The sequence below is a fragment of the Osmerus eperlanus genome, chromosome 17, assembly GCF_963692335.1.
Source record: "Osmerus eperlanus chromosome 17, fOsmEpe2.1, whole genome shotgun sequence".
In the NCBI taxonomy this organism is placed as follows: domain Eukaryota; kingdom Metazoa; phylum Chordata; class Actinopteri; order Osmeriformes; family Osmeridae; genus Osmerus; species Osmerus eperlanus.
In genome coordinates this window covers 7,334,871-7,360,328 of record NC_085034.1, presented here as the reverse complement: position 1 = coordinate 7,360,328, position 25,458 = coordinate 7,334,871, and the positions used below count along the sequence as shown (strand labels likewise).

The 25,458-nt window shown below is 43.3% G+C and overlaps 2 protein-coding genes across 4 annotated transcripts; one reads left to right on the top strand and one right to left on the bottom strand.

The window, feature by feature from the left end:
• Positions 1-13: 13 nt before the first annotated feature.
• Positions 14-8,038, bottom strand: LOC134038057 (pendrin-like). Its single transcript, XM_062483651.1, is given in 20 exon segments — positions 14-106; positions 236-385; positions 633-692; positions 914-992; positions 994-1,121; positions 1,163-1,315; positions 1,398-1,467; positions 1,799-1,981; positions 1,983-2,026; positions 2,135-2,248; positions 2,751-2,854; positions 2,857-2,897; positions 3,309-3,391; positions 3,573-3,725; positions 3,959-4,123; positions 4,258-4,445; positions 4,636-4,755; positions 4,863-5,002; positions 7,072-7,224; positions 8,004-8,038. Coding segments are annotated over 20 exon segments (2,256 nt in total).
• Positions 8,039-8,607: 569 nt separating this feature from the next.
• On the top strand, positions 8,608-25,074 carry LOC134037951 (macrophage mannose receptor 1-like). Of its 3 annotated transcripts, XM_062483521.1 has the most exons (10): positions 8,608-8,640; positions 19,909-19,947; positions 22,038-22,268; positions 22,484-22,628; positions 22,773-22,885; positions 23,169-23,516; positions 23,611-23,958; positions 24,105-24,155; positions 24,271-24,630; positions 24,736-25,074. In XM_062483521.1, exons 2-10 carry the CDS (start codon positions 19,914-19,916, stop codon positions 24,747-24,749), a joined length of 1,644 nt encoding a protein of 547 aa, XP_062339505.1. In that variant the 5' UTR covers positions 8,608-8,640; positions 19,909-19,913; the 3' UTR covers positions 24,750-25,074. The 3 variants fall into 3 exon arrangements, with proteins under 3 accessions (XP_062339505.1, XP_062339506.1, XP_062339507.1); XM_062483523.1 differs by lacking the exons at positions 8,608-8,640; positions 19,909-19,947 and having other exon boundaries at positions 22,036-22,268; XM_062483522.1 differs by lacking the exons at positions 8,608-8,640; positions 19,909-19,947 and having other exon boundaries at positions 20,858-22,628.
• The last annotated feature ends 384 nt before the right edge of the window (positions 25,075-25,458 follow it).

The window sequence follows — 25,458 nt, the reverse complement described above, 5'->3', positions numbered from 1 at the left end:
TTGATGTCATTGATCAATTTCCCCTGTGTTGGTTGTCGTAGGTCTCAATCAGGTTCTCTGTCTCTGTCAAAGGGAGTGGACCCTTGGTATCTTGATTGAGAGACAGCTGGACAGAGAGAGAGAGAGAGGGTAGTAAGGTTCTGTGGCAGAGTCCCATGTCGTTACCCATGTCGTTACACATCCTAATAGTCTTAAGATCCCATGCTGTACTCAGTGACGCCTGTCCCGTCCCTACCTTCTCAACAACTGCATCTGGGGCGTTCCCATGGTCTGCCTCGAGTTTGATGAGTTTGATCACGAGTTTGGCATCGTGAACAGTGAGGAAGAGGACGTCTCTGGTCACAGCTATGTTGAAGAAGCCCAGGGCCTCCATTTTCCTGACAATCTCATCTGCAGTATGACAAGGGACAGGGTTAACACGTCTATGGGGTCAGAGAAAGGGAAAAGAAGGAAGGGCAACATGAAGGTTTCAGCTGGCCAGAGATAAAGCCAACCTTTGGCCATCCTGTTGCAATAGTAGATATCAAACAAAGACTGGTGTCTATTACAACCATGGAAAAACAATAAACAGCACAATGACGTGCTCAAAATGTCCAAAATGTGCTCAAGGTTGACATCCTTCCAACCCAAACAGTACCATCACAGCCGGCAATGAAGACACTTACTCCAACACGGAGGAATTCTTTCATGACCTGTGGAGGACAGGAGAGGAGACAAATAAGCTGAAAGCACAGCTCATTAATCTCCCTGATGCCACTGAACATACCAACCCTCTGATGGATGACATTCCTGAACTCAGAGGTTGAAAAACGGAAATGGAAATGGCTACATTGAATGACATGTTAAAGTTACTGAACTACAGAGGGTATGTGCTCTTTCCCTGGAGGAAGAGGGAGAACAAGGTTGAACCCACCAGTTTCAGACACTTTGCAGCCACAACATCCAGGAAGGTCACAGCTGAAAAGTCCAGGACCAGACTGTGAATATGGACCTGGCACCTCCACATCTTTAGTGGGCCACTCTTCCTTCTCCACCTGTCCAGAGTCCCGCCCACTGTCGTGCTCATGCTCAAAACCCTTGTTGTCCACTCCCATGGAAACCTCAGGGACCACCTGACCTGTCTGAGGGAATTCACACTAATGTCAGAAATATAAATAATCACTGTCACAGCTTTTCTAAAGTGTCCTGATTAAATGGGAAAGTGTGACATCACATCACTCACTGTGGCCCTCAGGCTCTCTTTCCAGTAGTCAATATTAGCAAAGTAAATGGGGGAGTTGCACTTGAAAATCTTAATTCCAGGAATTTCTGCAATCTGATAAGAAAATGATTTTCTGATACAGTATGTAGGCATTGGCACTGTCTGGTTTGAATGAGAAACAAAATGTTTATCTTACATTCTTGTAGTCTTTCATGTTCCTGTATATGTCTGTGCCAGGTATGTTTCCAAGTGTGGAGCACGCTGGACTGTGGGTGTGGATTGATAAGAGTATTGATAAAGCTGAATTAAAACTGTAACCTTGGTTGTAAAAATAACTACATTAATCAATAAATTGATCTCATACAAGTAAGATCACCACACCATTATTTTCCTATGGACTTTGGTATGTGTTGGATGATATTCCAATGTCGTTTTTAATTATAGTATCACTTTACTAGACTTTTATAGACTCTTATCTCGCAATGTAAATGGAAAGGTGTTCCTAATCATAATCATAAATGTTACCCTTTCATAAATCATAAATGTTACCATTTCCTCAGTTATGTGATTAAACAAGGGCTTGGGTTGTATACTAACAACTGGGTCCTGACCACCACAGTGCCCATCTCAAACACTAGGCCAGCCAGCAGCCCCAGGTCCAGCCCCAGCACCACAGACGCCAAGCAGGTAGCCGGGACGAAAGCACTGGAGGAGGACGGGACAGCCAGGAGACAGGACAGGCAGGAAAGAAGGCATAAAACAAAACGCAACCAAGGTTGCCAGTACCACCACTATTACATACACATGTCCCACTTGTGATAAAATCTGTGGATCCAGGATCGGACTATACAGTCACCAGAGAATTCACCGTTGAAGTCAGAAGTGGACGTCATCATCGGCCTCGATGGACAACTACAAGCAAGCAAGCCATACCTGGCTCTTCCCTCCTGTGCTCTCCTGCACTGCAATGCGAGACAGGGCCGTGCTGGCTACAAAGCTGGAGAAGCAGCCACAGAACACATTACTGACCCCGAACGCTATCAGCTCCTACAACACAGACACAAACATTCACGTGCACGCACACACACACACACATAAACAGGGAACAGGGAGGAAGTCTGAACAATGTCCTGTAATTTGTAAAGCGCAGTGCCTGGAACCTGCACAGTACTTGTTCCTGGTACCTGTTCCTTAACAGACAGGTTATGTAATGCTTGCTAATTGTGATGATTGTTAATGAAAATAACACATTGAGTACCTCAAGTACCTCAATTACATGAAATGTCATCAAATGAATCAGACAAATAAACTATCAAATTAAAGACAGAATTTGAATGTCCAAGCACTGATGTAGATAACAATGCTCTTTTTGTGTTAAAGAGACCTTGGTACGGTTGTGTGTGAGTGGTCCTTCATGTAAAAGTTTCACCCGCTACAAGAATTAGTTCTGGGAAAGCCTTTGAATGGCAGAAAGTTTGTCTCTCTCACACACACACACACACACACATCACACTCACATGCCCACACACATCAAGAACTACATAGAAACCTGATTGCCGTCAATGTTGTAGTCATGTTTTACAGCATAGACCTTTGCAACAGAGACAGCCATTGCATAACCCACCACAGCTGTGGAGAAGCTGCACCCTAGATGTCCCAAAACAGCTCAGTGTTTGGGAGTTGAGCTGGAGCGAACCTGCCTGACAGAGCACAGTGTACACGAGACACACATATCAGTTCTCTGCTGCCACCTATAGGTTAAATGTTCCACACAGCAACCCCAAATAGGACATCATAAAGGCCAACTGTATCTGCCTGCAATGAAATACAACTACCACAGTGTTACAAAATATTGTTGGATCAGTTTAGTCTCTCTGTACTGTTAGTTTTCATTGGAGCGCTGTTTGATTAAGTTATCGTTGGAACAGTTTGTCTTTGCCTCTCTACTTGGTGCCCTTATTGTTCTGAGGTTAACACAACAGGGCGTTCTACAGATCCCCACTGTATAACTAAACCACAATGACAATACAAAGCAGTCTATAAAATATCCAGAACATCCTCCCCCGAGGGAACAGGAAGCAGGAACAGCCGCAGGAAGTGCTCTCACCCCCTGGGGATGCTGTGCACAATGCTGGCGCCGTAGCGGGACTCCAGTTTGGTGGCGTAGGAGATCCCCGCGGCAACCATGGTCTGAAGGGGTGACATCGGTGTAGAGAGGGGGACAGAGCGCCATGGTAAATTGCAGTTCACATGAAATGCACGTGTCTGTAAGTAAGATATGTTTGGATATTCTGCATTTGGCAGAATCTCAAACATAGATGAATATCATCCCAGAAGAGTAAACAATCGACTGAGCTATTCCGGTGCCTACCACAATCACTTCAATAGGAATGGGGACGGGAATCTTCTGCTGGAATTGGGTGTTGACCTCCTTTACAATCATCACTACGAAAATAGTAATCAATCCGGCGGCCAGGTCAGCTAAGTTGCTCTGTCTGATGTTGGTAAACACATCTATGAGCGTCTGAGTAGAAGATTTAAACACATGAAAACATGAACGTGAAACACTTGTGCACAAATGATGAAGTATGAAAACATGCAACAAAAAAACCAGACAGTTAAACGAATCTACTTTGTCAAAATAGCAATATCCTCTTATCTATCATTGCTCAGGAAAACCTTTTTGTGAGAGTACACAGTTTCAGCCCCTTATTCCTGGTCTGATATACTACAATTCCCAGGGAAGCTTGGGCACACACACACCACAGAGAAGAGGCCGCTGTGGTTGTGGGTGGGCATGGACAGGACGATCTTCACCTGGGAGACGAGAACGTGGAAGGCGGCCACCGTGGTGAACCCTCCCACTAGCGGGTCTGACGGGTACCGCACCTGGAAGCCCATCTGGAGCAATCCCATCACCACCTGGGGGTCGGTTACCAGAGAGACAAGGGTGGCACACCTACTGTATAGCCAGACACATCTCCTTAACAGAAGCGAAGCAGAACATTCCCTCAAACAGCATGTGTCTGTCACTGGACAGTTACTAGTTACTGTACCTGGAACAGGCCAACCAGCACAGTCATGGTGGAGGCCACCATGATCCTGTAAGCCTCCATGGCCTCCAGGTCTACCCCTATCCCATCAGCCCTTGTTCCATTCACACTGGTGCTATTCACAGGAAGCAGGAAGTGGTCATCGGGGGCAAGGGTCAACACTACCGATCCCACCATCAGACAGGGAAGGGCCCTGCATGTGGACACAGGTCAGTTACATGACATGCATGACTGACATACTTCAATGAGTTCAGTGTAAAACATTGTTGCAAATTCTTTATGCAAATAATGCAGAGAAAACTGTCTCTTGGCTTTCATTCCATCATATGAGGAGAAAAAGGTCATTAGTCATTGCTCGTTGGTCACTGTACATGTCAGTCAGGTGCCTACCCACATAGATGTGCCTGGACGTGCCCAGCAGGAAGTAGGTGAGGATGGGGAAGAAAGCAGAGTAGAGTCCATACACTGGGGCCACAGTCACTAACATGGCATACGCCAGACCTGGCGTGCAAAAACACACACGCACAGGAAATTAATCTCACTGCTGTGGTGACAAGATTTACATAAAGAGCTGAACGTTTCAGAAGGCAATGGCACGGAACACAGACCTTGCAAGCTGCACACCAGACCAGTGCTCACACCAGAGATGACATCACTGGAAAGCTACTCTCTGATTGGATATTTCGGCAGCCAGTCCGAGACAGGAAAGATTTCTTTCACCACCTTCAGGACTTGCCTATCTGAGCAGCTGCATGGAGGTTAAAGAACAGGATACATTACAACTGTAGTGTACACATTTTACACACAGACACCCCCACACATGCACACACTGTCACGGCCACAGCCGTGCCCCCCTGTTGTTTTTGGTTTTGCCCTGTCCTAGTGTTTCCCTGTCATTGTCTTCACCTGTGTCTCGTTCTCGTTAGCGTCATTGTGTCCACCTGTGTGTCGCTTGGTTCTGGGTATTTAGGTTTCTGTTTTGTGTCCAGTCTTTGTCTTGTCATTACTACCCCTGTCCCTGTGAGTACCCTAGCTGTTTCCCGGTTTCAAGATTAAACCCTTTGTTTCTACCATGCCTCGCATCTCTTGTGCATTTGGGTCCTACCCCACCCCTCAGCGTGACAGAATGACAAGACCCAGAAAGGACCCAGCAGAGAGTTCACTCAACCCTTTCCTAGGGACCCGCCTTGCCTTGGGTGGACCCAGGAGTGTCCAGCGGAATGCCAACCCCAAGTCCTGGTTCTTACCCCGGCTCCAGCCCGAACCCCGACTCCAGCCTCGTTCCTGCCCTGTGCCCCAGCCTCGTTCCTGCCCTGTGCCCCAGCCTCGTTCCTGCCCTGTGCCCCAGCCTCGTTCCTTCCCTGTGCCCCAGCCTCGTTCCTTCCCTGTGCCGCAGCCTCGTTCCTTCCCTGTGCCCCCGCCTCCTCCGCCAGAGAACTTCTGGCCACCTCCTCCGCCCGAGGACTTCTGGCCGCCTCCTCCTCCGCCCGAGGACTCCTGGCCGCCTCCTCCTCCGCCCGAGGACTCCTGGCCGCCGCCTCCTCCGCCCGAGGACTCCTGGCCGCCGCCTCCTCCGCCCGAGGACTCCTGGCCGCCGCCTCCTCCGCCCGAGGACTCCTGGCCGCCGCCTCCTCCGCCCGAGGACTCCTGGCCGCCGCCTCCTCCGCCCGAGGACTCCTGGCCGCCGCCTCCTCCGCCCGAGGACTCCTGGCCGCCGCCTCCTCCGCCCGAGGACTCCTGGCCGCCGACTCCTGGCCGCCGCCTCCTCCGCCCGAGGACTCCTGGCCGCCGCCTCCTCCGCCCGAGGACTCCTGGCCGCCGACTCCTGGCCGCCGCCTCCTCCGCCCGAGGACTCCTGGCCGCCTCATCCTCCGCCCGAGGACTCCTGGCCGCCGCCTCCTCCGCCCGAGGACTCCTGGCCGCCGCCTCCTCCGCCCGAGGACTCCTGGCCGCCGCCTCCTCCGCCCGAGGGCTCCTGGCCGCAGCCTGCCACCGTGCCCGTGCTCCCATGCGCCCCCGTGCTCCCCCGTGCCCGCGCTCCCATGCGCCCCCTCGTCCGCGCCCCCTCGTCCGCGCCCCCTCGTCCGCGCTCCCAGGCGCCCCCTCGTCCGCGCTCCCAGGCGACCCCTGGTCCGCGCTCCCAGGTGCCCCCGTGCCCGAGCTCCGGACCTGCCCCGACCCTCTGCCCTGCCTCCGGGCCGCCCCCCGGACCTGCCCGATCCTCTGCCCTGCCCCCTGGCTGCCCCCCGGACCTGCCCCGACCCTCTGCCCTGCCTCCGGGCCGCCCCCCGGACCTGCCCCGACCCTCTGCCCTGCCTCCGGGCCGCCCCCCGGACCTGCCCCGATCCTCTGCCCTGCCTCCGGGCCGCCCCCCGGACCTGCCCCGACCCTCTGCCCTGCCTCCGGGCCGCTCCCCGGACCTGCCCCGACCCTCTGCCCTGCCTCCGGGCTGCCCCCCGGACCTGCCCCGACCCTCTGCCCTGCCTCCGGGTCGTCCCCCGGACCTGCTCCGACCCCCTGCCCTGCCTTGTGGGACGTCGGGTGACGTCCCTTGAGAGGGGGGTCCTGTCACGGCCACAGCCGTGCCCCCCTGTTGTTTTTGGTTTTGCCCCCTGTCCTAGTGTTTCCCTGTCATTGTCTTCACCTGTGTCTCGTTCTTGTTAGCGTCATTGTGTCCACCTGTGTGTCGCTTGGTTCTGGGTATTTTAGGTTTCTGTTTTGTGTCCAGTCTTTGTCTTGTCATTACTACCCCTGTCCCTGTGAGTACCCTAGCTGTAGCCCTAGCACACACAAACACACACACAAGCATACACTGACTTTCCACAGTTGCTCTTCAGCCTCTCTCTCAGGGTCTTGTCCTCCCGGGATTGTCCCTGGTGGTCCTATTGGACGGTGGGGTTGGAGTAGATGGGTCTGGACACAGAGTAGTGGTCTTCTGGAAGCTGGGGGTCCATGGCTGTCTGGACCTGCCTGGAGTAGAAACACAGACATTCAGCAGCGGTTTAGACCTCAGATGTCCTGAATGCTGTAGCTTGATGTCACTCCAAAAGCGAGCCTAGGAACCAGGAAGCTGCCAATGACAGAGCGGTGCCAGCCTTCCAATAAAGTTAGCCTAGCATGACTTGTTAATATGAGCTATGGTTTAACTCTGGGAGAACTAAGATCCAATTGAAAGAACAGAGAGTTTAAAAGGCGGGCTCTGTGTGCCATAGAAAAATCTGCACTTCATGACATAGAAACCCTCAATAGCAGGCAGCAGGGGACTAAAGTAAGAGACCGTACTCTTGAACGATGGTTCATCTTTCTCTCGCATTGATTATGCTGTACAGTTGGGTCAGTGGAGGTCTGGGATCTCTCACAATCAAGCCTAACATCAGTATGCCACTACAGATGTTCTGTAAACTGATGACCCTAACCCTAACTTCCCCAACAGAGACATGACATAAACCGCTGACCTGACATGTTTAGTGTCCATAATTTTGCTAGACTGATTTCCATACAATATAGTCTATTGACTCTTGACTCAATAAATATTATTGCAACCATCTATTGAAACTGTATTATAAAATACCATAAAACACAACATCATTATCATATGGTGACTTACCTAACTAGGGAGTTGCCTATCCCTGTGCAGCTACTGAAGGAATCAGAGAAGATTGTCCTGTGTGTGTGTGTGTGTGTGTGTTTAGGTGTATCTATGTAGATGTAACTATGAAGGTGTAACTGATTATAAAATGAAGTGGTACTTGACCTGGTTCTCCAGCACAAACTGTCCAGTCATGCTCATCCTCAGGTCAGGAACATCCTAACATCTGATCAACTAAATACAGAGTGTACGGTCCACTGCTAATTTGCAAGATACTTTTCACCCACATCAATTTTCTATGCTTTCTTCTGCTTTTATGGTTGCATTGAGCCATGTAACGTGACCAACTTAGTATTTGTTTGGTTCATAATGAGCGTATCTTTAAAAATGTATCATAAGATGTTTATGTGGTCAACAGAGGTAGTTTGTTGCATTGCTGCTTCATATGGACAGGGACAGTGAAGAGGACATTCAGGAAATGGTCCAGGCTGAATTAAAACTCAGGCCTCTGTGGTAAGGCCTTACCCTGTGTGTGGCACGCACACTTAGCTGGTGAGCCAACAGTACATTTCCATGCGCTCCAACCTCCAGAGACAAACAACAGTCTTACTATGCTGAATGTACATTTGAAATTCAAAACATGTTTACATGTAAATGTAGCTGAACAAATGGAAGCTATGTTTCTAAAGAGGGGAGGAGAGATAGGTGGATCTATAACTAGATGCTCTGTGACTGCAGCTGTATCTGATGCCTCATCCACTGACCCCACTCAACTTGCTGAGAACGACAGACACTAGGTAAGCAGTCTGAAGATACAAGCTAGTCATGTCATTAAGTCTTTGGAGTAGTAAAAGTATCTTTTTGGTGGTTGTTTTGTTGGAAAAACTATGATTACACATACAGTACATATTTCCAAAACCTTTTCTGTGTAGTGAACAAGTAAAATTGTCATGAACTACCACCTGTCATTGTATGCTGTAGGAAACATTTTCTATGTGAATGTGTTATCATAATAAATTCATAATATTGATAAAAGCAACATGAAATGAAACTACATGTAAAACTAGAGGGTACAATTTCTGGGGAAATTGTAGGGTGTGCTTGCTTGCGTCGGTTGTACAAGGATTTTAATGCCATTTTTACAACTGATATTCCTGTATATTTTATATAAAAACGCGTAGGGCCTACTTATTATGTATAAATATTACATAGATTTAAAAGCATCTTTTTTTTTGCTGCTCATTTACAACTCAAAATACGAGTGAAGTGTAGAATGAAATAGATGTCTTCTCATTTCCCCTGCAAGAGGCAGCCTCATCGTTGAATCAAAACGAATACATTTGGCAGACCGGTGTAAAAATTGACCTAATCTCTATGACTTAAACGTCATTTTAAGTTTTTCCCTTCTCGTGATATTTTCAGGCATGTAGCCTACTCATTGCATTCATTCATTAATAAAGAACCCCCTTTGAAGATTATTCTACGACGTTACCCGGCAGTAGAAGATGGAATCGCGATTCAAACAGTACCATCTGCTAACTGAAAATATGCCCCCCAAAACGTAAATAAGCTTGACATTTATTTAGTGGAAAATCGCTCATTCATAAAAAGGTCACTGGTAGCGATCATTGTCAGTAACAACGCAAAATGCGATATAGCCCTGTGTGGAGAAGCTGCCCTGGGGGGTATTCGTCGTAGCTCGCTAAGCGGTTTAGCGAGCTAATTTTCAGGCTAAGATTAAAAAAAACGCCCCTCTTTTTGGTTCGTGGAAGCAACTTTCGATAAATCACCATAGTAACATATCAATTAGCACTAACCTGCTCCAGAGCAGGCTAACGTAAGTGTAGCTGGATAAGCTTGCCACACCCCCAGAAAATAACATGGCAGCTCTCTTTTTGAGAGACCCAGTTGACCAAGGAGCTATAATTTAGTTCGATTAGCTTTCCATACCAATAGAGTTCTTCGCGATTGCCAAGATACTTTATTTCACACGGATGAGTTCTTGTTTGAGCGATATCGATTCAACCGACATGGACTCATTTATTTGCAAGACCTTCTCGGGCCGTACATTGCAAATATCACACGCCGCAGCAAGCTTTATGCTTTATTATGAGCTTATGCTGCTGTATGTGAATATGTAACGCTATGTTTTACGAAATGTCTTGTCTTATCTTTGTGCCTGTGCTTTTTATATGTTTCACTGTGGGAGAGTGGGAAACGTCATATCGATTCCTTTTTATGTCTTGACATGTGAAGAAATTGACAATAAATCTACTACTTGAAACTTTAACTGTGCTTCAGACTGCATAGCCTTCAGGTTTTTTGCGTCAGGTATAGGCTACATTTTTATACAGTATAGGCGATGCAGAAAACATTGGCAAAGCCGCAGCATGCGTTGCTGTAAGAAAAGTGTACTTGGCGCTTAACCAGCTGATGAATCAATTCTTCATATTCCCTGGCCATGTCCCAGTCAATGAAATCAAAGAGGGATTTACACATAGGCCTATATATACACATACACACATATATATATATATATAAGCGCAGTAGCCTACATATATCCTCATAAGTGTCTATGAATTCGTATCAATTAGATACTCTTTGGCCTTGTTTTTATCTAGCCTACTTATTCTGAAAGAGTTGAGATCATTATTTTCGCTAGCAAGATCTCATTCGATTATTAATTTCCATTAAGCCTACTGCCAGCAGGCACATTTAAAGAAATGTGATCTGATTGATTGGGGTAATGAGGCACTTAAGATGAGCTTATACATTTCCCCAAAACTTTCGCATTTAGCTTATCGGCAATTTTTTGCCCAGCTGCTTGTCTTGCTCTGGCAGCGGTGGCGGTGTTTGACTTAGCCATGATAATATGCTTATTGTCTTCGTAGAGACTCATTATAATAGTTTGCTCGGATGGCGAGATAGCCTATCACCGCTCTCTCTTTCGTCTTTTCCGCCATCATACCGTTAGAAAATCACGGTTTTGGTTATCGACCTTTCCTGCCTTTTGAAGTAGGACGTGCACGTGCAATTTCCCTGATAAGTTTAGCCTGATTGAAATTAACCACATGATTTGGATGCGGATCAGCCGTTGACGAACCGATATTTGCTATTCTCACTCATCTCGCTAATGTTAACGGGCTAAAGGGACAATTGATTAACTTAGCTTCAACCCTTACGACGAACGGGGCCCTGGTAAATTGTAGTACTGTACCGTAGTACTACGGTACAGTACTAGACCACTGCTGAGTTCGTCTTGGTAGCGATTGCGTTGGTTGAATTGGATTTAACGTTCCGTTGTACGGTTTAAGATGAAATTATTTTCATGAACAGATTGACAACGTTTAGGCTGTGGCAATGAAGTTCAGGTTAGTAGTTAGACTTTTGATTTAAGTAAGGGGAGTGCCGAACATGTTCTGTCGCCGTTTGACTTCCTAAACAGCTGTGTACTGTAGTGTTTTTGTAGTGTGTCTCGCGTAGCGTTGCAGTGAGCTACTGTACACTGGTTTGAAACCACAGGTAATGGTCATTTCACCAACAAATCGTTTACTAATGTCAGAATAAATCCTACAACGAAAATGTATATGTGAGGAATGTTTATTTTAACGATTGAAAACAGATAACGCTACATCATAGACCACTGTAGTATGTGTTGCCCGGGCAACAGAGGCTAATGTCATGATGCTAATACTTCAGTGAAATAGTAGACTACTGTTTCCGAAAGTAGATGTACTTCCTTAATAATATCAGCTTATACTGTACATTACACATCACAATTGTGTGTCATATCACAAAGTAAAATGAGTAAATAGTTATCACCCTGGCCTCTGTGCTTGTGGCGTTTCTGCAGCTGCCTTGCAGTAAAGCTATAGTTAGCCTAGCTATCCCCCAAGTTAACAGATGCGAAACGAATGTTCTGCCAAAGGTAGTCACGCGTGTTTTCGTGACGTTAGTGACGTAGTGAGGTTAGTAACGTCAGTGACTGTGGCTAGCAAATTAGCCACCGTTAGCTTCACTTTTCGCCACAAAAACTTAACTTGAGCCTAAACCATGCAACGGAACGTAAATTCCAATAAGCTAATGTTAGCTAACAGCTAACCAAAAATAACTCACGCTTTACTCACACCACCTAGTAAACCATAATATTATCCGTTTTCCTTGACTCGCTTTCAACAGATTTTACTATTGTACAACCAACCAGAGATCGAAATAATAAATATACGTTCACAAATATGCATCTAAAACATCTGACATTCGTCTGTCTTTCGTCTCGTTTTGAGCTACTAGAGGCCATCTTTGATTTTTTTGTCTTCCGGCAACAAATATGACCCTTGATGATGTACCCCTTGACCCCGTACACCTCAGTATTTTCTCGTGAGAAGAGTAGGTCATCTCGTTGACCATTTGACACCCACAATGCAGAGTACTGATCAAAACAAAAAACATGGCAGCCTACATTATCGTCATTAGCCAAGTTAGCTTCTCGAAAGCTACACTACGATAATATATCATATCAATTCACTGTGGATTCACCTGTGTGAATATTAAAAAATCGGAACAGTAATGACAGTACTAAGTTATTTTAATAAATATTTTAATAAGTTAAAAAGCCCACACCAACACGTTTCTTAATTTTTAACACGTATCCTTTTACTCATTTCAGGTAGCTAATTACATGTCCAGGAAAGGGTACAATCTCGTCATTGTCACGTTACATATCAATGAATATCATTAGCACACAGCTATAAAAAATTATTTAAAACCTTGACACTGTGTAGGGGTAGGCAAAGCTTCCGTCAACATATCGGCAAAAAGGTACAGCATGTTTGAGTTGTGTGATGTACTGGCTATGTTTAGGACATGATCCTTTACACAGGATCCACTATGGACATCCAGGATCATGAAGGGCTTGGGATTTCTGGATCTGTTGTCATGACAAGTCAACTGGTATTTATTGTCATCATATACTTACAGTACACAATGAAACAAAACAACGTTCTTCCAGGACCTAGACATAACCTAGACAACTACAACAACTGTGTGGAATTAGGTCAATAAAATTGGTCCAATAAGACAAGATGAAATTTGTGACAAATGCCTCAAAACACCAAGAAGTGGGGATACTGTGAATGTAAACAAGTAAGCTAGTGCAAGGGAAACTGAATGTAAACATAACATACTAATACCATAATACATGGACATCAGTTATTGAGGTAGCAGCAATATGCAAAAATATTGAGTTTGATGATGTACAGGAGCGTGTGGGGTGCATGGGTTTGTCCACAATGCGTGTGGGTTTGGGGATGCAGCATTTGGTATAGATGTTTGTGAGGGAGGGCAGAGAGATCCTGACTATCTTCTCAGCTGTCCTCACTGTCCTCTGCAGGCCGTGATGCAGCTCCTTGGGATGCTCTCTACAGTCCCTCTATGCAATGTGGTGAGGGTGTGGGATGGGAGATGGGCTTTCAGACTTTGCAAAAAAATAAACATGCTGCTGGTACATCAAGGAATTAGGTGTTTGACGGTCTCGTTGATGTTCAGCAAGGAATGGTCACTTTGTGCTGACCGTACTTGCTCGACACCTGAGAGAAGGCCATGTACTATACATGGACAATTTGTACAGCAGTGCTGTCATGTTCTGTTTCTTGGAACGGGGCCTGTGCGGGCCAACATTCACCTGTAAAATTATAGGGAGATGTTCAAGATATAGAAAACGGTCAACAGCAGGCAATCAAGTGGTATGACAAGTGGTGCGTTTCATTACCCTATGAAACATTACAGTCATACATTGCCGTCTTGTCATTTCAATAGGTTGTTAGATTGAATAAGCATAAAGTCTGGTTTATTCTACATGTCGTCCATCAACTAGCCCTAGCCCAGATTTTCCAAACAAATTACACTTGCCTCTCATTTTTGCTTGAACTGTGACCTGACAATAAATGAGGAATACATTTTCTATCAACACGGAAATTAATGACAGTAGATGGTAGCAAGAGATCACAAAACATAGCCATCAATATAGAATGGATGTCTGAATTATTGTGTTTGCTTTAATTGGACTAAACATGGCAAGTTAGTAATCGCTAGTTACCTGAATAATACCCTTTACTACGAGCTAGCTAGCAAAAACATCAGATAGTGGAAAACAACCACAGGTCATGCTTTCGTCTCAATATCATGCCACAGGTATGTGTATATTTTGTGGGTATAAATAATCTACTCACCAGAAAAGTTTCCCAGATAAATTGAAGCCAACCAAAAAGGTTTGAAGGTATCCAAGCAGCATGAGCTTGCTTGATCGCCTTTCGCCGAGGTGTCTGGGAGTCATGTTCCAGTCTCGCCTACAGTATAGCTCAATTTGGTTGACGATCAACAGTTGCTGCTAATTTACTTGGCTATGTTACGTAGTTTGTGTAGTAGGATTATAACAAAGTAATGCAAGTGCATCTAGTCAGTCTAGCGTATTACTAGGATTGTAATGTATCGTTTTGTTTTCGTTTAGCTGGCTTCCATCCAGTAACTTATCTTGTGAACACTGGCTGCGTTGCCAACTCAGAAGGTTTACGAGATGGAAGCCAGCTAGAGAAAACAAAACGATGAATAGAAATCAAATTAGACTGACTGGATGTATCCAAATTATTTTGTATTCGTTATAATCCGACCACACAAACAACGTAACATAGCCTAGTAAATTAGCAACAGCTAACTTGTTGATTGACTCTTTACTACACTACGAGCTAGCTAGTTTGGCAAAAACATCACCTCGTGAAATAGAACAGTTCATGCTTTCATCTCAGTATCGTGCAAACTATATGGGTGGTATAATTTGAGTTATACAAATACTTCAGTCACCAGAATAATAGCCAAAATATCTACTTTGAAGGTTTCCGCCAGTCCCCTGAAGCGGAAGAAATACGTAACGAGAAGGTGGATAAACAAAACAACCAATGAATGGAGTATTCGTCACTAATACGGGGTGCAAACTGGGTCAATGGAAAATGCGAACCGATAAATACTTAAATTGTATAGCAATTCCATTTTAATGCGTCATAATCAATTTCTGGAACGTTGAGATTGATCCAAACTCACGCGCATAAAAAACTCACTCTGGGGGACCAGTCAAGGAATTTAGAACCTACTTGTGAAAGGGTTAAGCATTCTCACTATTGTTTTCCTGTTTCTCTTTTTTGTGAGAATGCTGTTCAGCATTCTCACTATTGTTTTTCAACTTCTTAGTTCTTCCGCCGTTTTTTGGCCTTTAACTCGTTCTGCATACTTTAACCGATTCCTACAACTTTTGTATCAAAACGTTCAGCTCCTTCAGGAGATGATGGCTATGACTTTTGGTATTTCTCACTTTTATACTTTTTAAGACATTAAGGTTTTTGTGCAAATTATTCTCCCATTAAAAGTAATGGTAAATAATTTCAAATCATTAAAAAGCTTCCTCCTCTTTCAAACGTAACTACTTCAGCTTACTTTCAGCTAGAGACACCATTCAACCTTTAAAATGTTCACAAGACATTCAGCTATTCCCAAATGATTCAGCTTTTTCAAATGTTCAGCCAATTTTGAATTATGACAGTTTGAAATACATTAAAATGTTTGCTCCTTCTTGATTTTTATGAATGAGCAGCAAGCAGAGTGGCACACTCTGCTGGCTGCTCTTTTTCTGATATTCAACTAATTTGTCAAACAAATTCCTCTAACGTTCATATAGTTTAACTTACAGAAACAAGTTATAACTTAAAATGTAGGAAAAATTGTCCTCTTTCAGCCAATGTAACTACTAAAGAGCTCACATTTATACAGACATATAAAGGACATCTCTGGTTTCGGCAGAGTCTTGGGTCTCGGAAAATATCCTTATATTTTGGATTGGACGTATAGTTTTGCGTCTAGGTCAACTTGTTTGAGGTGTGGATGCTAGGTAAATGTTCGTTTTTCTCTCTGCCTAGCTCGTTAGCTATCACAGCTGCGCCATCACCGTGGCAACCAAACAAACAAGCACCAGGAAAGCAAAAGGAACACGTTTTTGAAACTGCAGGTAGAGTCGTATTTCTGACTGCACAGCCATATAAAGAATATCTCTGGTTTCGGCAGAGTCTTGGGTCCCGGAAAATATCCTTATATTTTGGATTGGACGTACAGTTTTGAGTCTAGGTTATCTTGTTTGAGGTGTGGATTCTAGCTACATTTCTCTTATTCTCTGCCCTCAGCGCGTTAGCAATCATAGCTGCACCATCACCGTAACGACAGACACGCACCACTCAGTCTCTCACACAGGTGATTGGTACGTTTACTTGACCATGAGAAACACGATTACTAGCAATTGTCGGTTTCTGCCAATAATACGATTACTCCGTTTACATGTGTAATTAGTTATGCGATTACTCAATAAACACGTCTACATGATTCTTTTTTATTAATCGTTGTATGCTCCACGGACAAAACTTGCACCATCATCCTTCTGCAACAAAGTGTCGCCGTGTCTTCCTGTATCGGCCCTACTGCTGTATGTTTCATTCCATCAACACATTGAATCCTACTAAGAAAGCCGAGTAAACGCATAGGCTACATCTGCTACTGCTAATACTATCCCAACTATAATTTAATCTGTTAAAACGATAATATTCTTGTTACGACTAGCTAGCCTACTTCTTCTGTTTAACAGTTCAGCTTTCAGCTTCTCCCACATTGTAGGCTATTTTAGCTCTTAGCTTTGTTAAGATGATGCAGTTCAGCTTCCACACTTTAACCGATTCCTACAACTTTTGTATCAAAACGTTCAGCTCCTTCAGGAGATGATGGCTATGACTTTTGGTATTTCTCACTTTTATACTTTTTAAGACATTAAGGTTTTTGTGCAAATTATTCTCCCATTAAAAGTAATGGTAAATCCTTTCAAATCATTAAAAAGCTTCCACCTCTTTCAAACGTAACTACTTCAGCTTACTTTCAGCTAGAGACACCATTCAACCTTTAAAATGTTCACAAGACATTCAGCTATTCCCAAATGATTCAGCTTTTTCAAATGTTCAGCCAATTTTGAATTATGACAGTTTGAAATACATTAAAATGTTTGCTCCTTCTTGATTTTTATGAATGAGCAGCAAGCAGAGTGGCACACTCTGCTGGCTGCTCTTTTTCTGATATTCAACTAATTTGTCAAACAAATTCCTCTAACGTTCATATAGTTTAACTTACAGAAACAAGTTATACCTTAAAATGTAGGAAAAATTGTCCTCTTTCAGCCAATGTAACTACTAAAGAGCTCATCCTTCTGCAACAAAGTGTCGCCGTCTCTTCCTGTATCGGCCCTACTGCTGTATGTTCCATTCCATCAACACATTGAATCCTACTAAGAAAGCCGAGTAAACACACTCAATGGTAGGCTACATCTGCTACTGCTATTACTATCCCAACTATAATTTCATCTGTTAAAACGATAATATTCTTGTTACGACTAGCTAGCCTACTTCTTCTGTTTAACAGTTCAGCTTTCAGCTTCTCCCACATTGTAGGCTATTTTAGCTCTTAGCTTTGTTAAGATGATGCAGTTCAGCTTCCACACTGCCTCTTTTGTGTGACTCACACATTTTTGAAATTCATTTCAGCTTGCGGGTATTTTCTCATTTCTCACTTTTATACTTTTTAAAATATTAAGGTTTTTGTGCAAATTATTCTCCCTTTAAAAGTAATGGTAAATCCTTTCAAATCATTGTTGGAATGCTGCTCCAGCCCCTTTCAAAAATACCTTTCGGTTGCTTTGAAGCTTCAGCTTATAACTTTCTACTAAATTTTCACTATTTCAGCTTTTTTAGCATGGTCAGCTATCCCCATTCAGGTTTTCAGCATTCTCACTGCTGTTACGCAGGAACAGCCTTTTCTAGTTATTATTTATTTTTGCCCCCCTAAATCTTTGTCAATATTTGGCCTACATAGACAACCTAGGTGTCAAAAGTTTCGTCTTGGTAGCGATTGAGTTGCTTGTATTTTTATTTACGTTCCGTTGCATGGTTTAGGCTGAAGTTAAGTTTTTGTGGCGAAAAGTGAAGCTAACGGTGGCTAATTTGCTAACCACAGTCACTGACGTTACTAACGTCACTACGTCACTAACGTCACGAAAACACGCGTGACTACCTGTAGCAGAACATTCGTTTCGCATCTGTTAACTTGGAGGATAGCTAGGCTAACTATAGCTTTACTGCAAGGCAGCTGCAGAAACGCCACAAGCAAAGAGGCCAGGGTGATAACTATTTACTCATTTTACTTTGTGATGTGAAACACAATTGTGAAATGTAATGTACAATATTAGCTGATATTATTAAGGAAGTAGGCCCACATCTACTTTCGGAAACGGTAGTCTACTATTTCACTGAAGCATTAGCGTGACATTAGCCTCTGTTGCCCGGGCAACACATACTACAGTGGTCTATGATGCATCTGTTTTCAATCGTTAAAATAAACATTCCTCACAAATACATTTTCGTTGTAGGATTTATTATGACATTACATTACAAGTAAACGATTTGTTGGTGAAATTATCATTACCTGTGGTTTCAAACCAGTGTTGCTCACTGCAACGCTGTAGCTTACGCGAGACACTACAAAAACATCTACAGTACACAGCTGTTTAGGAAGTCAAACGGCGACAGAACATGTTCGGCACTCCCCTTACTTAAATCAAAAGTCTTTCAATAGGTGAAACTATCTGACTACTAACCTGAACTTCATTGCCACAGCCTAAACTTTGTCAATCGCTACCAAGACGAACACAGCAGTAGTCTAGTGTACTGTAGTAGAATTTACCGGGGCAGCTTCTCCACACAGGGCTATATCGCATTTTGCGTTGTTACTGACAATGATCGCTACCAGTGAGCTTTTTATGAATGAGCGATTTTCCACTAAATAAATGTCAAGCTTATTTACTTTTTGGGGGGCATATTTTCAGTTAGAAGATGGTACTGTTTGAATCGCGATTCCATCTTCTACTGCCGGTAACGTCGTAGAATAATCTTCAAAGGGGGTTCTTTATTATGAATGAATGCGGTAGGCTAAATGCCTGAAAATATCACGAGAAGGGAAAACTTAAAAGGACGTTTTAAGTCATAGAGATTAGGTCAATTTTTAGACCGGTCTGCCAAATTTATTCGTTTTGATTCAGCTATGAGGCTGCCTCTTGCAGGGGAAATGACAAGACATCATATTTCATTCTACACTTTACTCGTGTTTTGAGTTGTAACTGAGCATCAAAATCTATGTAATCTCTATAAATAATAAGTAGGCCCTATGCATTTTTATATAAAATATACAGAAATATCAGTTGTAAAAATGTCATTCAAAACGGACCCCTGTGCAACCGACGCAAGCAAGCACACCCTACAATTTCCCCAGAAATTGTACCCTCTCTTAGCCTGACTTTGTCATACTCATAATTCTAGTCAAAATATGAGTCTGAGAACTCTCCGTTGGGCTGTGACTACAGGGCGTGTTTCAAACGAACTCGTAAAACAAATGCCTCTTCGCTCAATTGGATAGACCTACAACCAATCAGAGCAACGTAATATGTTGTTTGTTGAAAACGAATTCAACCCAAGGGCTCTTTCGTGACGTTGTTGATTACGTTACTGTTGATCATCTGTCCATCATCGTATAAAGCCCGCCCTGGCAATTTCATTGGTCCGCCCAGAATTGGGTTTTCTGTACTTGTCCACAATGCGAGACCCTCCAGACCCAACTTCCCGACAAAAAAATTTTGTGGGCGGGACGAAGTTGGGCTGGCAGCCAGGCTAACCCTCTAGTTTATTCTTGTTTCTTCCCTGTTCTCAGGGAATCTCTACCTACTGTAGATGTCCTTGTGAAGTGTTTATGCACACTTATACACATTTGAATATAGTCTCAAATGTCTGTAGAAAAGAGTATAATTTCTAAAAGAATCGCTTAACTTAAGGTATTTGATACAAATACATAGTATCCATTTATATTACGGGAATATGTGATGATTAATGTGTAGCAGTTTTCACTTAAATTTAAGTTGATTCTCTCTCTGGTTTATTTAGTTGCAATGCTGCAGCCAAGCCTTCTGCTCCTGTTGCTGGGTAAGAAAGCAGTTATAAATCCTCCCGTCCTTGTGATCTCTGTTCAAGAAACAACTTGCTCATAACATTCCCTGTGATTCATCAGATAAATGACTAAACCTAACATACAGTTAGGTCCATAAATATTTGGACATTGACACAATTTTCATCATTTTGGCTCTGTATACCACCACAATGGATTTGAAATGAAACAATCAAGATGTGCTTTAAGTGCAGACTTTCAGCTTTAATTTCAGGGTATTTACATCCAAATCAGGTGAACGGTGTAGGAATTACAACACATTTTATATGTGCCCCCCCCCCCCTTTTAAGGGACCAAAAATAATTGGACAAACTAACAAAATCAAATCTAATTGTCACTTTTAATACTTGGTTGCAAATCCTTTGCAGTAAATGACAGCCTGAAGTCTGGAACCCATAGACATCACCAGACGCTGGGTTTCGTCCCTGGTGATGCTCTGCCAGGCCTCTACTGCAACTGTCTTCAGTTCCTGCTTGTTCTTGGGGCATTTTCCCTTCAGTTTTGTCTTTAGCAAGTGAAATGCATGCTCAATTGGATTTAGGTCAGGTGATTGACTTGGCCATTGCAGAACATTCCACTTCTTTGCCTTAAAAAACTATTTGGTTGCTTTCGCAGTATGCTTCGGGTCATTGTCCATCTGCACTGTGAAGCGCCGTCCTATGAGTTCTGAAGCATTTGGCTGAATCTGAGCAGATAATATTGCCAGAAACACTTCAGAATTCATCCTACTGCTTTTGTCAGCAGTCACATCATCGATAAATACAAGGGAACCAGTTCCATTGGCAGCCATACATGCCCACGCCATAACACTACCTCCACCATGCTTCACTGATGAGGTGGTATGCTTTGGATCATGAGCAGTTCCTTCCCTTCTCCATACTCTTCTCTTCCCATCATTCTGGTACAAGTTGATCTTGGTCTCATCTGTCCATAGGATGTTGTTCCAGAACTGTACAGGCTCTTTTAGATGTTTTTTGGCAAACTCTAATCTGGTCTTCCTGTTTTTGAGACTCACCAATGGTTTACATCTTGTGGTGAACCCTCTGTATTTACTCTGGTGAAGTCTTCTCTTAATTTTTGACTTTGACACAGATACGCCTACCTCCTGGAGAGTGTTCTTGATCTGGCCAACTGTTGTGAAGGGGTTTTTCTTCACCAGGGAAAGAATTCTTCTGTCATCGACCACAGTTGTTTTCCGTGGTCTTCCGGGTCTTTTGGTGTTGCTGAGCTCACCAGTGCGTTCTTTCTTTTTAAGAATGTACCAAACAGTTGATTTGGCCACACCTAATGTTTTTGCTATCTCTCTGATAGGTTTGTTTTGATTTTTCAGCCTAACGATGGCTTGCTTCACTGATGGTGACAGCTCTTTGGACTTCATATTGAGAGTTGACAGCAACAGATTCCAAACACAAATACCATACTTGAAATGAACTCTAGACCTTTTATCTGCTCCTTGTCAATGAAATAACGAACTCCCATGAGGGAATAACATACACCTGGCCATGGAACAGCTGAGCAGCCAATTGTCCAATTACTTTTGGTCCCTTAACCCTCGTGCTGCCTTCGGGTCACATGACCCAAAGGTTCATAACGAACCATCGTTGTGTTTACCCAATTTTACCCAATACAAAAACAATTATTTTTTTTCTTTTAACCTTTGCAATGTGGGGGGTCTGAGACAGCCCAACGGTTAAAAGAATATGCTTCACTTTGTCTTTGTATGCGGTAAATCTGTCGCAATACGAAGGTGGGTCACAATGACTGATGGGTCAGAATGACCCGAAGATAACACAAGGGTTAAAAAGGGGGGGGTCACATATCAAATGTGTTGTAATTCCTACACCGTTCACCTGATTTGGATGTAAATACCCTGAAATTAAAGCTGAAAGTCTGCACTTAAAGCACATCTTGATTGTTTCATTTCAAATCCATTGTGGTGGTATACAGAGCCAAAATGATAAATGTGTCAATGTCCAAATATTTATGGACCTAACTGTAAGTAGCTTAGTAGTGTAAACCTACAACATCTAACACCATATATGCTATAACCTGTAACTATATTCCACAGCAGTCAGCACACTCTCTGTGTGTGGGGATCAGAAATCAAAGATATCAGTACTGGAGGGCTCGGATGTAACTTTCCTATGTGACGGGGGTAAACCTACAAGTGTAGTAAACAGTTTCCCAAACGTGAACATAGTTGCAAAGCGCCATGTAATTTCCAATATTCAATTATTTAACAGTCAGACATACACATGTCATGGTGGAAATTGGAATTTAAAACTGAAGGTGGTGAAAGGTAGGTGATGATGTGGTGCTGCAATTACTGCTGGTAATGTTCTTTTTATTAGCACTCAGCATGTACTGTGTTTTTCTCCCATTGGAGATGTAGAGAATCAAATGTTTAATCTCACAAATATGAGTGTGTATGTCTCTTATTTCATGTTAAATTAACTTATGCATTTACATTCTTTTTTAATAATCTTATACATAATAATCCCTTATACAACACAGGTTGTATAAGGCACCTCATGTCCAAAACAGACTTCACTGGAAATGACATTTCCAGTGAAATGAGTTCAGGCTCAAGAGCTGAGGATTGTAGAGAAAACTGCACTCATTCAGACCGTTGCCAGTTCTTCACATTTGAGCAAAAAGGGTAATGTGCTTGTACACTTTGTGTCATGGGCTAACAAACAATTTAATTATACATGCAATTCAAAGATCACAAAACAGCACAAGTTTGTTTCCTGGTATTTGTGCATGGAAAGGGTAATCACTGTATCTATATTTTGACTTCCAGTAACGGGAACGTATGCTACCTGAAGGCCTCACCTGCTGGTACAACATCGATTAATATAACATATTCTCAGACCAAAACCTCAGGCTATTCTTTGAGAAGCTGCAGTGGTAAAGGTGGGTACACACATCCATGTTAGAGACACGAGAGTCATGAGTAGTTCTTTTGTTGGAACTGTTAGAGATCTCTGCAATAGTATACTGTACAACAATGTCTGAGTAGGGACAGGATATCTCCCAGCCTAAAGTATGCCTGGCATGAGAGACACAGATGCTTATGTCGTTTGTACTGAATACTAAATGTACATTTGACCATATTTATAGGTGTTTCCATGAACTGTGTCGAACTGCCCTCCACATGAACTACAATATATTGATCATTGTTTCATTTTTCAAACAGTGATCTACCCTGCCAAGAAGTACAGTCTTGTCAGTGAGGGGAAGAACTGGACGGAGGCACGAGCCTACTGTCAGCAGCACTACACAGACCTGGCCAGCATCCACACAGCAGCAGACTTGGAGGCTGTCACACAAGAGCTGAGAAACTCCATGGGAGTCTGGATTGGCCTCCACAGAGAAGGCTCTGCAGAACCATGGGCGTGGTCAACTGGGGAGAACCTCACATACTTCAAGTGGAAACATGGATACCCGACCATCAACGGATATAAATGTGTTTTTTCCTTTAAGTCTACATGGGAACAAATACCCTGTAATGCTACAAATATAAAGAACCATGTGTGTCAGGATGGTAGGTGTTTCTTCACTATTCATCTAAAACATTAGTTACTGTGTTCTTACTTTTAAAATGTGAATGCTCATGAAAATGTATTTTTCTCTGAAAGTTCATCAGGTGAATGGAACAACAACAAAATCATATGAAAACATTGCTGGAGGTACAACACTACATATGTTGGCTGCTCAGTTAGACTGTGAGAGTCGAAATAAAACTCTGGCCAGTATCCTCAACCAGGAAGAGCAGGAGGCATTTGATGAAGTGGCTCAGTCAGAAATGTTGACATGGATTGGGCTTCATTATAATCAGACCATCGACAAGTGGAAGTGGTCCAGTGAGGAGCCGTTTGAAGCATTGTCTGATTCCCTGAAGGGACAAAAGAATTGTGTAAAATACTCTAAAAGAAAATGGAAACTTGGCTGGTGTCATCAAAATAAGCGTTTCTTGTGTTTTGATGGTAAGTTTAAATTTCTGAAGAAAATGCAGTGAATGGCACCACTGAACATCCTACCACTTCTTCTACATCTGGTAATGTATCTCAAATTATAGTTAAAGTGAATAATCTCCTTGATCCTGATTTTGCCTTTTTTTCTCCTGATGCAGAAAAAAATGCAGTGAATGACACCACTAAAGATCCTACCACTTCTACACCTGGTACTTATTCAACCCTCTCTTGTGACTAACAAAGAAACTAGGAGTGAGACAGAGTGATTTCCTGCTTGACAAAGTGTGTGTATGTGTCTAACTTGTTTTGGTCATATCCATGCAGACTACCTGCACTACTACAACACACCCAAAACCTGGCTTGCTGCCCTGGAGTTCTGTAAGGATCAACACTCCACCCTTGTCCACATAACCAACTCCACTGTGCAGAAGGATGTGTCCCAGCTCCTGGACAGTGAGGATCTGCCTTGGGGAGTGTGGATAGGGCTGGAAAGGTACATCTTCCAGTCTAACGCTCGCTGGGTGTGGGTCAGTGGTGTGGAGGTGAACTTTACCCAGTGGCACCAATGCTTCCCCCTCAACACTCCTACCCTCTACTGTGGTAAGATGATCTGGGATGACGACGACGACACACTAAAGTGGCTGGGTGCCTCCTGTCAGGAGGAACTCCCTTTCATCTGTCAAGGTATGTTAAAGACCAGAGTACAAATAGACTGATAATGCTGTTTTTGTGTTGTCCGATCACAGAGTGCTGATCTTTGTTAATCCAAGTTATTTCATGTACTTACAGATCTGCACCACTAGAGGGCTCTCTACATCTCAGTCTGGACTGGAGGATCTCATTAACCACTAACCCAGGATGATGTGATCTACATTTTCTCTTTAATATAATTAAATATCATATATTACATATTTTCTATACAGCTTAATGCATAGTCATAAACATATATAAAACATGTGTGCATTTATTGATAATCCACATTAAATGATTAATTCATTCAAATACTAGAACTGTTTGAACCATTGTTATACTTTAAACTTTCACACTGTTTTAAAGTTGACTTTGGGTATAATGGACATTCTTTGTGTGTTTTGCTTTCAAAATAAAGGTCATTTGAGTTTATTGTAATCAACTTGTTTTTGTTCAACTTTTTGTGTGCCTTTAACCAAGCAGGGAACAAATTAGAAGCATTTGTAACAAACGTACTAATTGTCAATGTCAGAGCATGAGTGTTCCTGGTCTTGAATAAACCGCCCTGTTAACGTTGGTGAGGATGACTGGATGAAAGTAACATGACAGTGATGTTGCTATTTCACTAACCCAGCACCCCTCAGAGTCATAACCAGCTCTACTTGTGTTTCAATGTGCTATAACAGGAAATCAGTAAATCAGTAAGAGAAATACAGTTTCTACAATTAGTTTGTCTGACTGAGGAGGACTGTTCCTGTTTGTGTCTGTCTGTCTGAAGCAGAGCTGATATTAATAGAGGCTGTAGGTAAATGACTCCCACTC